The 15,530-nt window shown below is 41.0% G+C and overlaps 1 protein-coding gene across 2 annotated transcripts in view; it reads right to left on the reverse strand.

The window, feature by feature from the left end:
• Amot (angiomotin) overlaps positions 1-15,530 on the reverse strand; it is a 66,846-nt gene that overhangs the window by 38,090 nt on the left and 13,226 nt on the right. For both annotated transcript variants that reach the window (XM_090327034.1, XM_090327033.1), the window contains exons 3-5: positions 11,859-12,007; positions 9,034-9,970; positions 2,239-2,698 (exon numbers count right to left, since the gene is read on the reverse strand). In XM_090327034.1, coding sequence (XP_090183160.1) covers positions 2,239-2,698; positions 9,034-9,908 — 1,335 coding nt within the window. In that variant the 5' untranslated portion in view covers positions 9,909-9,970; positions 11,859-12,007. The remainder of the gene's footprint in view (positions 1-2,238; positions 2,699-9,033; positions 9,971-11,858; positions 12,008-15,530) is intronic.

The following is a 15,530-nucleotide window of genomic DNA, read 5'->3' on the forward strand; positions in this document are numbered from 1 at the left end:
TCCTACCAGAGTCAGGACTGCCTACAAAGAAATGAGGTTTATATCACTGAAAAGGGCAGACTTAAAAGTGTTTTGCCCCTTGCAGATGGCACTGTGATAGCAGCGCAAAAGGTGACAAGATCTACTATGCCTGATGAAGCTTTTGCATGAAATTCAAATGCTACATGGAGAAAATACATTCCATTTCAAAAAGTAAGCTTTGATGTCCATTGCTCTACATAGTCTTGAGAGAATCAGGAAGGTTTTCCACCTCCCTGTTTACAACTTTCTCACAAATGCCACATCTGGAAGGCAGGTCCATTGCCAAGGTTTTCAGACTATTGTTGCAAGACCTGGTATTAATCCCTCTTCATTTTTGTGCAAATATTAACCCCCTCAAAAGGGAAGAACAAGCCACACATGTATTAATATTGTCTTCCAGACAAGAACTGGTGAGGTGACAGAACCACTAGCTTGGTCTGGGCAAAGGCAGGGCAGGTGTGGCAGGTGGGAAAACAGTGACTTCCAGATTTAGCTCCTTATTACCATCATGGACCTCATCTTCTGTAATATATTTCCAGAATCATCTGGTATCTACTTTACTCACCTACCTTCTCTTTCTTTTAAATACCACCTGTTTTTGCCTTCCACTTCAGTATTAGCCCAGCCTCCCATTTCTCCTGACAGCTATACAGTGCCAATGGTACTTATTTTTGCTATCTTTCCACATCCAGTAAAACAAAACACAATGAAAATTTATTCTGATCCTCTTCCTTGTCTCCTACTCAAACCACCAACTTGGTGGTTTTTATAAAAATTGGTAAAGATCCTTCATTAACTGCATCAAAGATGGAGCTAGGGTCACCCTGAACTGAGAGTATAGAGAAGATGTTAACTATATAAATCTAATCGCTCATAGGATTTTTTGTATGTACGGATAGAATTTATTGTGCCGATATAATATGGGACAATGGAAGAGTTAAATTGAGAAACTACTTTTTTTTCCTACACCCTAGTAGCTCCCATTTAGATATGGAAATGTTGGAGAAGATGCAGAGTTTTGCCACATAGAAATACTTTGCTGACTACAAGCCTTTCTCTACTTTAGGGTCAAGATCTAGTACTGGCAAATTCAAAGCACTATTTAGGCCATTGAGATGTCCACTTCTGGTGTCTTTTAAAGACTGTGCTGTTGACTAATACAAAGACAACTGGCTCTCCTCCACCTTCAGAGTTTTACCTCCTTCACCAATACACATTGCAGGGAGACCATGCCACATGAACTTCATAACGACAAAAGCTGTAAAGATTATTCTAAAGCCACAGCTCTATCCACCAATTAGAGGCAAAGACCTAAAGTTCATAGCTTGGGGGCACTTAAGAGTTAAATTACCAGCTGCAGAAGACAAGAGGAGGCCAGAGAAGAATGTGAACTGGGGACACACACTCTTTTTCCTATTTCCTCAGCCTAGGGCTGTCACCTGTCACCCAGCTGTGGTGCTAAGTCCTTCTTGACCCCCCACACACACACCAGAAAAAAAGAGAGCAGATGTTAAATTGAAGCTATGGAGAGGAACCAAATTAAAAGATGGGAGGAGGGCCTGTGTGAAAAAAGCATACCAAGAACTCCCACTAGGAAGTGTTCTCTGAACCTTTTCGTAAACAAGGCAGGCCAAACACCAACTTCAACTAGTGAGATTTTTTAGGAATTATGAACTATGTTTCTTTATGATTAAAAATCAAATGGGGAAAATAAAATCAAGACAAAAAGGCTTCAAATGCTGCCAAGTTCTCCCACAACACAGACTCAACAGTATTCCCGATGAAGAAGCATCATTTTTGCCTTTGGAAGTACCATAAATGTTTTTCGAAGTGGCTATGTAATTTTTCCTTCTAATATAAAATGTAATTTTCCTATAGATGAAGGTTTTTTCCAAAGCTGGATGCCATCACATTATCCCAAACTTCTCTATGAGTAATGTAGGAATACTAAGTTCTACTAATATATAAGATTTGAAGGAGGGACCGAGAGTTTAACCTAGTGGTGGAAGGCTTGCCTAGCATGCATGAAGACCCGGATTTGATTCCTCGGTATCACATACATAGAAAAAAGCTGGAAGTGGTGCTGAGTCTCATATGGTAGAGCGCTAGCCTTGAGAAAGTCCAAGGACAATGCCCAGGCTCTGAGCTCAATCCCAGGACTGGAAGAAAAAAAAACATTTGAAGGAAGCCTCTACTGTCCCACAAAGGGAGCCTCACCTTCTGTAATCTTGCCACCTTCTCATAGCATCCTTCCAACTCCTGCCTCAAGTTCCGGTTTTCATCTGATAAAATCTCAACCATCTGCTGGGCTCTTGAGACAATGGCAAAAGGGTCAGCTGGCATTGGCTGATAGGAAGCAGACTGCTGAGCCCGAGGCATGGCTGTGTAGGCTTCTCCTGGCTGCTGTTGCTGCTGCTGTGACGAAGTCAGGCCAGGTTGGGAGAGACGATAATGATCCCCCTGATGAGCCTGACTAGAAAGAAAATGCTGTTGTGACCTAGGCAGGTGAGCTGAGTGGTCGCCTTGGTTTGGAACCAAAGGGTGTTGTGCAGGAGACAGTCTAGTGGATGGTGGAGACTGCAGCAAGGGCAAGGAACTCCCAGATGTCAGAGAAGAAGTAGGGCTGTGAGGCTGAGAGTTCCTGGCTGACAATGACAATGAGATGTCCTGTGTTGGCCTGCAAAACACAAAGGGCAAACTTTCATTAAGTTCTATCCTAAGGCACAAGAATGTGACAGGAGGAAGCACCACCACGAGGCCACCTGAAAAATGAGGAATAGACAGAGTTAGACACTCCCAGTCCAACCTTCTGTGACTGACAAACAGACATGATTCCATAGAGCATTGAAACACATGACCCCTGAGATCACTTGGTAAAAATCTGAAAGATGTATGTATGCCTCTATACTCACTGCTTAGGTATTCTCAAAGATTCCTTTACACAATGATTTTCCTGTCATTATTTCAAACTAAATCTTACATTAGAAATAACATTAGGGCTGGGCACAGTGGCTCACGCCTGTAATCCTAGCTGCTCATAAGGCTAACATTTGAGGATCATGGTTCAAAGCCAGCCCGAGCACTGAAGTCCGTAAGATTCTTAACTCCAATTAACCCCTAGAAAACTGGTAGTGGTGCTGTGGCTCAGGGGTAGGGCAGTAGCTTTGAGCTGAAGAGCTCAGGGACAATGCCCCAGGCTCAGGGGTAGGGTGGTAGCCTTGAGCTGAAGAGCTCCATACTCACAGTTCAAGCCCCATGACCAACAAAATAGAAAAACAGCACACATAAATACTCAAATTCAAATTTTGAAACTGTTTGCTTAAGGAAACAAACCATCAAAAACTACCATTCATCTTCCTATCTGCAACTCCCTGTGAGAATTCATACATTCATACAAATTACTCAAAAGTATAGACACTTCTTATATCTGACCTCAAATACTTATTACTTGTAATAACAATTTATACTTAGTATTTTTTATAAAGCCCATAAGCAGTAACAACACTACAATTTGGAAGAGCATACTGTTTAGCTTATAATAATTCATAAAAATATAAGGAGTTAAAAAGCCTTTTTAATTATTTAGCCCAGTACTATCATTGGATAGGAGAAAACTAAAACTTAGACTAGGTAACCAATCATCTAACTATAAAATAAATTAGCAGTAGTGCCAACAAGGCAGAAATCTTCTTTCTCAGTTGCCATTTTCTGGCCTTTTCAGACATAATGTAGAGATTTCAATGTGCTGAATCTCAGATGTTCAACCTATATTGACTAAGTTCCACCATCACCACTACCAAGAATAACTATCTGTGAACACTGAAGACAAAAAGCTTTTTCACCCTCTCCAGCCAATGCCCAGCTAACCTCATTTGCTCCCACATCATGTGGACGCTTGTCCTGCAGTTGACATTTCTCAATCCAAGGAGGACAGATGGCTAAGAGCATGGATTTGGATCCTGACAGGGAGAGTTTTTAAAAGACTTTCTCTACTGTTCACTAACTGTTCAACCTTGTTTAAATTACTTAATCTGCATGAGCCTGTTTATTTCCTGAAGATACATAAAAACTGCAGAAACACTAAGTTCTTCACTTTTTTTTTAGTTCAATAAAAAGTTAGGCTCTTACCAGTGAGATAGTTTGACCTTGTTAGCATTTTACTTATGGGCTAATCTTTATGCTAATTTGCTTAAAATTTATCGTAGAACTAGGACAAATTACCAGGGCCAATTAACTTTTTAAATGGTATTCCAGATGCTAAGACACATCCCTCCCCCATACACTCCAGGTACTATTGTAATTCATTTATTCCCCACAAGAGCTTCTATTAATGGCTTTTTACAACTACAAAATCATTCCAAACAATTGCAATGGACCCTCCATCACCTAGACGGTCATAAAAGTATCAATCCTGCTCATACCGTCTGTTTTATCCCTCAGCCCCTATATGCTTCCATAGTACCCAAGCACTTCCAAATACACACACACACACACACACACACACACACACACACACACACACACACACAAATAATTGCTGAATTTTGGAGAATACATGAAGACTACTTGAGTATAGAAGAAATTGACATGATTATAACTGGAAAGTTTCTGCAATTACTTTCTTTCAAAGAAACACTCAGTCCCCTATAAAGAGTAGGAACTGGGCCAGGATGGGGCCTAGTGGTAGAGTGCTTGCATAGAATGCATGAAGTCTTGGGTTGGATTCCTTGGTACCTCATACACAGAAAATTCTAGAAGTGATGCTGTGGCTCAAGTGGCTGAGTGCTAACCTTGAAAAAGCTCAAGGACAGTGCACAGGCCCTGAGTTCAAGCTTCAGGACTGGCAAAAATGCCTGGGAACTATTTATAATTGTAGTTGAAGACAAGGTCCCATTTTCCATTCAGTGGGTATCCCTGGAGTTCAAACATAACATGCTGGGATTTGCTAGGGGGTTTGCATCTCCTTAGCAAGGGGCTTAAAAATTATGTCACTTGAAAATTTAAGAATATTCTATTAGCTTTCATCCTTATTCTCAGAATTTGAAAACCACAGTACTTGGGAAGTATTCTGTTTTAAAGATTAAACACCAGTTCTGAACTGGGCTTCTTCTGAATTTCCCTGGGTCCCATAGAGCAAACCATATCTTTCTCTCACCCTCAGCCACTGGCCTTCCTCACGCCTGGAGGCTGAAATGCCTTTCCAGGTCCTGGACAGTACACAGCCTCACAGGGGACTAGGAAAAGAGGAGACCCCAAGGTTTCCGGATTGAGTAGTTCTGGATTAGATAAGCTTAGGATAAAGATAAGCAGAGCTGAGCAGCAACAACCCCCTAGTTCTCTAAACTGGAAAAGGAAGTATATCTGAATGAACTGTATGTTGGAAAATGCAAGGAAGTTCATCACTGGCAGGTTTGCAAAGAAGCAAAATCTTGGGCAGTCACAGAAGAAGGAAAAGCCCTCCAGCAAAGAATTCCATCTGGGCTTCAGCAATTCCCACTTCCAATTGGAAAGCTGAACAGTCTTAACAGTAGAATGAATTTCCCTTTGACAAGAGGGGGATGAAGAAATAGGGAGAGTTCTAGGGGATGTCAGAGGACGTAAAAATATATTCAGTATTAAAGAATAATAACCGAAGGAGAACTGATAGTAAAAATAAAAGTAACAGCCACATGAACAGCACACTTTTCAGGTCCTTCTGGTAACACAGCAACTGGAAATGCTTCCCACTGACACATTAACTAAGAACAAACTACCTAGCAGACAATAGAATCACATGATCTCAGGGAAGATCTCACCTGCCTCCTCATATACTTCTCCACCCTGCAACCTACCCCTTCCTAAGACTACCTGGGTCACAGCACTGGTATTCTGCACAAAAGGAGACAATGGCCACTGATACAAGACAAGACACTGCTAGGCAAAAATCAGTGTTCTTAAAGTCAGGGGAGGTAGGTAGTATGGGGGTGGGGTAGGGGAAACACTCTTTCAGAGACAGCTGGTAAAGACAAAGAGAAAGTCAAAGCCATTCAATCCAGCTGACACAGCACCTTCTACCCTACTACCACCTCATGGCCTGGGAGTCCTCACACCCCCACCCTGACACATAGACAGGAAAATACACACACATAGATGTCCACATGTGCAACCCCCCAAACACACACACACATTCACTGTAACTAAAACAAGTGCCATTAACATCCCAAATCCAACTTCTCACCACTACAAAAATACGGTGTCTGTTCCAGGCTCTGAGATGGTGAATCTGTGTATCGTGGAGAGGACTGCAAATTCCGGATGGTTCCTCTTGCACAACCAGCTCTGCTCTGAACCACAGACTTAGGTCACCCTGAGAATCCACTCAACAAGGATTTCAAGAAACCTCAGATCTGGGCAGAATTTCAACAATTGAAAGGAGGTGGCTGCTTTTTAAACAGAAATGACTTAATTTTTTTAAAAAGCAGTTGATTTATAAACCACTATTCACAAAAACCTTACCACTCAGAAAGACAAAGAATCAGAAAGTTAAAAATTCTTCAGATGACTTGGCCTTGTTTTCCATCTGGAGCTCTGGGTATTCAGACATTTTTTTAAGCAGGAAGGAGGGCATAGGGAAGATGAAGTAATCAAAGGATTGTTTATAACATTTTGTTCATTTTAACAGCAAACCTCCAGCATTTCATTGCATGTCTAAAAGCAAACAAGGTGTTGTTGTTTTTTTTTTTCTTTGCCAGTCCCAGGGGTTGAACTCGGGCCATGGGCAAGGTCCTTAGGCTTCCTCAAGGCTAGAGCCACAGCACCATTTCTGGCTTTTTCTATGTATGTGGTACTGAGGAATTAAACCCTGGACTTTGTGCATGCTAGGCAAGCATTCTACCACTAGGCCAAACTCCTGGCCCCCAGGCATTTTTTTATTATTAGTTTTAAAAGTTTGTTTTGTATCCTGATTAAGAACTTAGTCCTTGAATTGTTTTCTGCTAGCAGTAGTTACTTGCAAAGGTATTCACAAAACAAACTGCATAATAGCGAGAATGTTAAAGAAAAAACAAGGAAAAGTATCACCACCTAAAAGCAGTACATTTCTGAAAAAATGCTCAACAACCTCTGCAGGCCAGGAATCTGTCAATAGGTACCACTCCCTCCTAGAGTATATGCAGAGAGCTTACGGCCACAATTTGATTGATTTAGACCAAAACTTCAAGCCAACTATCCTTCCATTTGGGCTGTTTTATTATTCATTAAGCATACCAATCACACAGCTACTGTCCATAGAAAAACAATGCATAGAGCATACTTGTGTATTAAAAATACTGAAAAAGAGCTGGGGATATAGCACACTTGCTTAGCATGCTTGAGGCCCTGGATTCGATTCTCAGTACTTAAACAAAAAAGGCAGGTCAACATGGTCTGTTACTTCAAGGGAGAAAACGAGAGCAAAATGCACAGATAATCTAAAAAAGAAAAATTATAATATCTTCCTAGAAAAAGAAATATATATAAAAGCTAAATTTCTCTGGTGGTTTAATCAGTATGGAAAGAAAAAGAAAAGCTCTTTGTCTCATTATTTATTTAGGCAGATCAAAGGGCTTTTCCATCTAGCTTCAAACACTGTGGGAGTCATTTCAGATCTCAAACAATACTGGTGAATGAGTTCTGAAAATAGCTTTCCTGGGAAGGCGGGCCATATGCTGATCCAGGCTTTGGCTTCTGCTCCACATCTCAGCCAACACACGCCCCTCCCACAAGGCAACAGACCATAAGCCCATCCCAGTCTAAGGGAGTCCCACAGACTCTTCCATACTGATCCGAAAAGCAAAACAACCCCCCACCCCAGCTTCATTGACATTTTGCTGGCTTGAATGAGTTTCCTCTAAAGTTTTTTTCAATCCAACAGAGCACTCCCTCACTGTGTCTTTGGACAGATGGGAATGGAGTTCTTCTTGCTCTGGTTTAAAGCCGAATGGCTTCTGTGCTTATGTCATTTCCTGCTCTGAGACACTTATCACAACTTAGACTTGGACCCTTTGAAAGCTACAGAGGAAGTTTTAAAGAATTAGAAGATCAACCAGGGAGAAAAAAATCCTAGAAGTTAGGGGTAGAACTCAAAGTCAAATGCCTCCGGTTAAAAAAAAAACAAAAACAAAAACAGGACCTGTATCAGGAAGAATGAATTATCAGGAAATGTCAGACGCCTTCTCTGACTTCCTCCCTACTCCATACCAAGAGATGTCAAACCAAGACCTTCTATCCCAAAAGTAAGGAGGGGAAAGGAGATAGATATCAAAGAGATCATTGGCCTAATCTGTGGATCACCTAGGCCTTCAAATATTATGACCATCAATCATTGTCCTGAGCCCATAGCACAAACAACACCCATAACTGCCATCACTTCCCATGGTTTAAACCTTTTGCCCAACAATGTGAAATATACCAGCCAAACTCCCTACAGAAGAAAGACAAAGCACTCTAGACTACAAGAACCTCAAGAAACAAATGGAGCAGGTTCTGAACCTGCTCATGTATATAATACCCCTATAGTATGTGTTTATTTAATAACCATAAGAATGACAATAATTCTCTGGAAAAGCACAACTTCATAATGGAAAACAGAATGGATGTGTTTGTAAAAATGTGATAAGGTATGTATGGAGGGGAATGATTGGAAGTAATGGGAAGCTTGTTTCTGCTTCAAAAAATGTTTGATAACTCATAAGAGACGCATTGACCCTTCCTTTACTATCCTAGGAAACAAGACTGTTTGTTTTTCATCTTACAGGTAGTCGAAGCCATGCCCAACCTATAAAGTCAATGGAAGGTTTACTGCAGTGTTAACCAAGACTGACGCGACTAGAAATTAAGATAGACAAGCACTTTACTCGGATGAGGGAGAACCATACAATCCAGAGTTTCTTAGACTAAACACCTGCCCATTCGGTCCCTAAAGATTCCCAACACGCAGCGTCAGAAGCTGGTTGGGGCTGAGGTCAGGAAATGACAGAAAGAGAACTATCTTACCTGGCTGCCCCATATTCAGGGGGGTGCTGATACCTCATCAATTGCCCCTCTGTTCTCCCTGGCTGGTTCAGGCGGTGCTCACTATAGAAGTGCCCTGGCTCTTGGGGCTTGCCCACTACAGACTGGGATGGCATGCCCTTGAAGGGATACTCTGGTGGGGGCCCACGGTGTTCCATGCCCTTCAGGCTATGCTGGTTGGGAGGCAGCCCTTGGGACTTGTAGAATTCACTGGCACTTGTAGTAGGATTCTTGTAGAGGTCATTAGGTTGTGGTGGAGAGAGGGGAGTACTGGTAACAGGAGGATGGGCTTTAACTCCACTGGTGGCTAGTGACAACTGCATTAAGCGTTCACTCAGGGAACGGACATGCCCTTGCTTAAGGTCTCTTAGTCCTTCATCCTGGTGCATCTTTCCAGGATTGAGCCGTTGAACTGATGGGCGTCCTTCGGTCCTCATCTTCTGGTTAGTGACTCCGGTGACATAGAAGGCAGCTCCAACACTGGCATGCTGTTGGCCTCGAAAGTACTGAGACTGTACCTTGGCTTCTTCATAAGTCGGGAGTTCTTCATTATTCTGCATTCGAGAGGACATCTGTTTCTCCATAATAAGGTTTTCTGATTGAATTTCCTGGCCCTGGGGTTCCTGTCGAGCAGGGTGTGCCACAAGCTGTTGGTGGTGGTCTTGGGGACTCAGTACATCATTCTGAGGGCCTGGGTTCCCATTGCCAGTAGAGAAATGAGGGGCATTCCCTGTAGCTTGCTGGTGTATAGCAAGCAGATTGCGATTCTCACTAGGATTGCCATAACGAAGTTGTTCTTGTAGCAAACGTTGCAATACTGTGGTTCCTCCACTTGGCTGTTCATCAGAATTTCTCATCTCTATCGCAGGTGGTGCCTTGTGAAGAGAGAGAGAAACTGGGCACTTGGGCTGCCCTTGACCTGAGAAGGGGAAACAGGAAGCTTAACACCCTCGTTGATGAATAAATCACTCCACTACAAGGGGTAAGTGTAACTATTTGGGCAGGAGAATTCCATTGAAGAAACTAAGCAGAGTATTGAACTTTGACAACTAATCAATTACTTAGATTACTGGCTCTACTACTAATACAAATGAGGAATTTGGGGGTAATAGAGCTGTTTCCTCTCACTTTTAGTAGGAGTTAAATATCCAGTCACGACTTATTTCCTCCTTAGGACTGAGGACACATGGAATGGTCAAATAAGGTCATCAGAATAGGTAATTTTCCAAGGTCCTTATATACAAGGTTTGCTCCTAAGCACAATTTTGAACTAAAATATCCTAGTCTTGTGGCTGTGAGGGCGGGAAGAAACAACCAGGGAAAGTTACCCCATAAACAATATTTACAAAGGAGTTTACCATGTGATGGGGGGGGACATAAAATGCTAAATAAGAACTAAAACAAAAGGTGAGGAGAGCTTAACTTGCACTAGACAGAAATGATTCCTGCCTCAATGCAAATGTTATAAGATTGTGAAATGTACCATTTTTATTAAAAAAATTTTTTCATTGTCTTATTTTGGATGTTCCAGGCTTAATATAGTATTAGCTTGGGTCAGAGAGTAGTGACAAATTTTCTTTTAGCCCAAGTCATTAAGGTATTTTATTGTCATTGTAAGGTAGGAGGAACATAAAGAAACACAACTTTCCATTTAAGTGTGCCTCTGAGAACGTTTAAAAATATAAAAGTCATCGTTTTCAAAGTTTAATCACACTAAGGTTACACACTATGGTATGTAACCTAAACAAGTAACTCCTCTTTCCTTGATTACTATTTCCTTATCTAAAAAAAGGAATGGTAAGTGATAATCTACTTCCTTTCCTCCAAATTTACTGGTGACAAAATTCTTTGTAAGCTACCTTGGAAAGCACTGAAATTCAATACTAATATTAAATTCTGAGATGCTGAAGTAATTTTGTAAGAATGGATATTATGTCATAGAAAAAGTCAATGAAGGTCAGTCAATCTAACAAGTCTCAGGTTTCTACATGAAAAGCCTGGAATCCTGCTTCCCACAAACCAGTTTCCTTAGTGATACAGGGTATCACTCATAATATCTGGGTGGTACATGGAGGTGGCCATCTTCCTCGTGATTCTTCTTACTAAGTTTCCAATTGTTTTATGAGGGCAATTTGGTCCCTCAACCTCCAAATACGGTTTTTTTTTACTTTATTTATATTTACTTATTTACTGATTATTTAGCAGTACTTAGGAAGGAACCAGGGCTTCACACATGGTAGGCATGCCAAAAATACCCTCTTAAAATCCAATTACTGGCCAGGAGAGTGGCCTAATGTTAGAATGCTTGCCTAGTATACATGATGCCCCTGGGTTCAATTCTTTAGTACCACATACACAGAAAAGGCTGGAAGTGGTACTGTGTCAAGCAGTAGAGTGCTAACCTTGAGATAAACCCAAGGACAGTGCGCAGGCCCGAAGTTCAAGCCCCAGGACTAGCAAAAGGAAATCCAATTCATCATATTCCAGCCAAGCAGTAGTAGACTGAGCAACTTGCTCTGTAGTCCATTTCACCTTCCCTTCCTTCATTTGTACTTTGTGAAAGGCTGGCAAGCATAACACAAAAAACTCTACTAGACTATTTTATCCAAAACCCCCTTCTAACCCTCTTCTGCAAGTCAGAGAAATGTAGAGAATAAGTTACCCTAGACCCAGAATAGGATGCCACCCCCTCCCATGCCACACCCACCCCCTCCAGCACACACGCATAGGGAACTGAGGTAGGCAAACACATAGGTTTGTACACACGCACATGCACATGCACACACACAAACACTGATGATCCATACCTATTTCTGCTTTCTTTTAGGCTTAAAGCCTTGATCAGGATAGGGAATTCTTGCTTATGAACAGCTCCAGAAACCGCAGCAGCAGATTCCCTCTCCCCTAAAACTCAGGTTCAGGGTAAGCACCGCCAAGAGTCCAATCACTGGTCACTCTGAAATGTTCAGGAGGGGGGGAGGGAGAAATAAAAATGTGGTTTCTATGTTGCCACCAACAGCCAGCAGTTAACTAAACCGCTCCTTCCAAAGGAATGACTTGTCCCATGATGCTTGGCTTTTAAGTGAGTGGCAGAGTCCATCTCCATCAGGGTCAGAAAGAAACCTTACTGTTCCACAGCTGTGTTCAGGAGGTCATGTCAGCTTCCAGGTAATGGAAAAGCTGACGTCTACCACTGGAAAGGATTTTTCTGTCCTAGCCGCAGGACCCAGGAAGATACATTCCTCTAAGAATGTCGGGTGATGACAAAAACTACCTACTGTTACCTTAGGGTACAACCTCAAATTGCTGTGAGTTCTGGGTTAAGTTTATGAGACTTACTAACCCACATTCCATAAAGGATGGCAGTCATCCTAAGGTAGGTTTTCAGTCAAAGGAAAAGCACTATCAAACTCTCAATTTGACTGCCTTGGCCCCAAATGGGCAGAAGAAAAACAAAACTTCAGCCAAGTCATCTAGTATTTATTGCATATTGACTATTCCACACATTTGTCAGCCTCATTCTAGATACAATGAGGAACACAAAAACACACACAATATAGTCCCTGCCCTCATGGAGCTTACAATCTCATAACCTGGTTGATGGCCCATTCATTCTTGCTAGAGTAGGAAAGTTGACTGCCCTTCTCAATAGAAAACAGTAACCTATCTCCAAACAGAAGATTCTCAGCTCTTTTTCAGCCCCAGTGTTTGAGAAAAAGGAATCTATAAGACTTCTGTTTATAAAGATGAGGTGTAAATCCCCCCACAGAATACAGAATTGAGATAATCCTCATTTACAATTTCTACTTTGAACCTCTGTAGAGCTCTCCAGGTCCAACCAATATTGTTATAAAATGTGAAAGTCTGTGTGCTAGGTAGATATAAATGAACCATGTCCTTTAATACCACATTCACATCAGAGTTTCCAGTGCTGGATCACAGCAATGCAAAGGAAGCACAAGAGCATTTTTATATTTGGGGAGCATGCCCACATTTTTCAAATTAAAATAAACGCACAAAACCACGCAATGATCAATTCAACATTATTTCCTTGCAATCTTCTCAAAAATAAAGTGAGAAGATACAAGCTAACAAACTCAGAAATCGTGTCTTTTCATCTTATTTTAATTCATTGATAAGTATGTTCAAGAGCAAAATTGCCTCCGATCTGCAAGGTGATTATTTTAAGGTTCTCTTCCCCAGTTTCAAAGTAGAGGAACAACTTTGTAATCAAAGCTGGATTGTAAGTAAAGCTATGGTCAATAAACATTGTCCTTCTATTGTCTATTTTTGAATAAAACATTTGTCTGTTTTTTAACTGCAACACCAAAAAATGTCCAAGACTTATAAATCTGAGCCCTGGAGAGAAACTAATGCACAATACTTTTCCAGTACTTTTTAGATTCTCCATGATGATTGTGACTGGCTTTTTTTCTGACAACCAGATTGAGAAAAATCAATTTGTCCCAATTCTCCTCCACATCATTTTCAAAAACTCAATTCATGTTATATCATCTAAACACAGGCCATTCTCCCACACCCATTTCAGGACTTCTTTGGTTTCTGTTTCACAAGAGAAAAGAAATCAGCCCAAAATGAAAAACTTTGCAAAGTACTGTCCATTTTGCTGCTATTTTTCTTAAGATTTTATGTTAATCTACATAAGAAGGCATCACATAAGAAGGAAAGCATTACTCCATTTATTTACGCAAACAGGTTCCTTGTGTCTTGCACGAGAATTAAGATAGTATGAATTCTGTAACCTGTAATCTGCTCACCGCTTTATATCCTGCTACTCCCAGAGATCTGAACAGTCTCCAATCAATAAAATAACCCTGTTGCTCCTGGCCACACACTTTCCTTGAGGCTGTTTAATAAGAACAGAAAGGACATCTGCAGTTGTCTTTAAATGTAAAAATGTGAATCTATATATTCATTTCTTTTATGACAAGATGACAGCAATGCTAAGCTAAATTCTTACTCCGTTTGCACTCAGTGGCCAATCCCAGTTGTATCTAAGACATTCCGCCAAAACATATTAGCAGGTTCATAAGCCAAGTCCACCCACAAATCAACATTACAAGATGGCCAGTAAATAAAATGAATACATTTTGTAATATGCTCATTAGATCTTCTTTATGTACATTCCTCTTATTTTGCTTCAATATTTAGAAAATCTTAAGTTCAGTCTATTACATCTTAAGTCAACTTGAATACAATTTTACTCCCAGCAAATGGGATGTAGCTTCTTCAACATTTTTTGTTGTAGCTGGATGCCAATGGCTCATGCCTGTAATCCTGGCTACACAGGGGGCTAAGATCTTAGGATTGTGGTTTAAAGTCAGCCTGGGCTTTCTGAGATGCTTATTTCCAATTAACTACCAAAAAGCCAGAAGTGGAGCTGTAGATTAAGTGGTAGAGTGCTGGCATAAAAAGCTCAGGCCCCAAGCTGAAGCCTCTTGTTACAATCATTCTTGGTCTCTCTCAAACATTCTTTCTTTCACACACACCAAAAACATGAAGAGAGCTCAGTGAATTCTCATACTCAGGTTTGTCCATAGTGGTTTAATGTATCCTAGACAGTACCATTCCCAGCAAACTTGCAACCCAGGATACACATTCACTTCCTTTGGGTGACAAAATACATTCATATACATATTTTGCTAAATTTTCAATGAATGATAGGGATGCAGTAAAAGTATCATGGCTAAAATGGCCACTTTCCAGAAGTTCAAGCCCTGCGGCTATGGTGTATTAACTGGCCTTGTCCGTATCTCATACCTTCTAGATTTTTGTTGTGTGGGTCATGGACCTTGAACTCTGGGCCTGGGCGATGTCCTGGAGCTCTGCAGCTCAAGACTACTGCCCTACCCCTGTGCCTGGGCATTGTTCTTGAGCTCTTCAGCTCAAGACTACTGCCCTACCCCTTGAACCACAGCCCCTACTTCCCATTTTCTAGTGATTAATTGGAGAGTCTTACGTTCTTTAGTGCTCAGACTGGCTTTGAACCATGATCCTCAGATCTCAGCCTCCCCAGTGGCTAGAATTACAGGCACGAGCCACCACAAACAGCTCTCCAAGGATTTTTAAAGAGATTAAGAAACACATTCTATGTAAAATGGTAAGTATATAGCCTAGTACATTGTAAGGGCTCAATAAAACTTAGCTATTCCTATAAGTATTATAAAAATTATTTTCTCTAAGATACAGAGGGAATTTTATGAAATAAGATTGTTTTTATTTATAAAAACAATCTTATTTGTAACACAATCTTTAGACTATCAATAGAACTGAGAGTGTGGGGGGGAACGATTTAGATAATAACCCTTGATCTACATATACAAATAAAGATGTGAAAGCTGAAAGGGGTCAAAGAAAGGACCAGAATTCAAGTATTATGCCTTGTACACTATTAAGCTTCACATTGAAGAGAATCACTTATTAAATTCAATTGGCCTTGGGTTTGGGGGCTTGGGGTT

Source organism: Megascapheus bottae, chromosome X, assembly GCF_031878675.1.
Source record: "Megascapheus bottae isolate mThoBot1 chromosome X, mThoBot2.hap1, whole genome shotgun sequence".
NCBI lineage: Eukaryota > Metazoa > Chordata > Mammalia > Rodentia > Geomyidae > Megascapheus > Megascapheus bottae.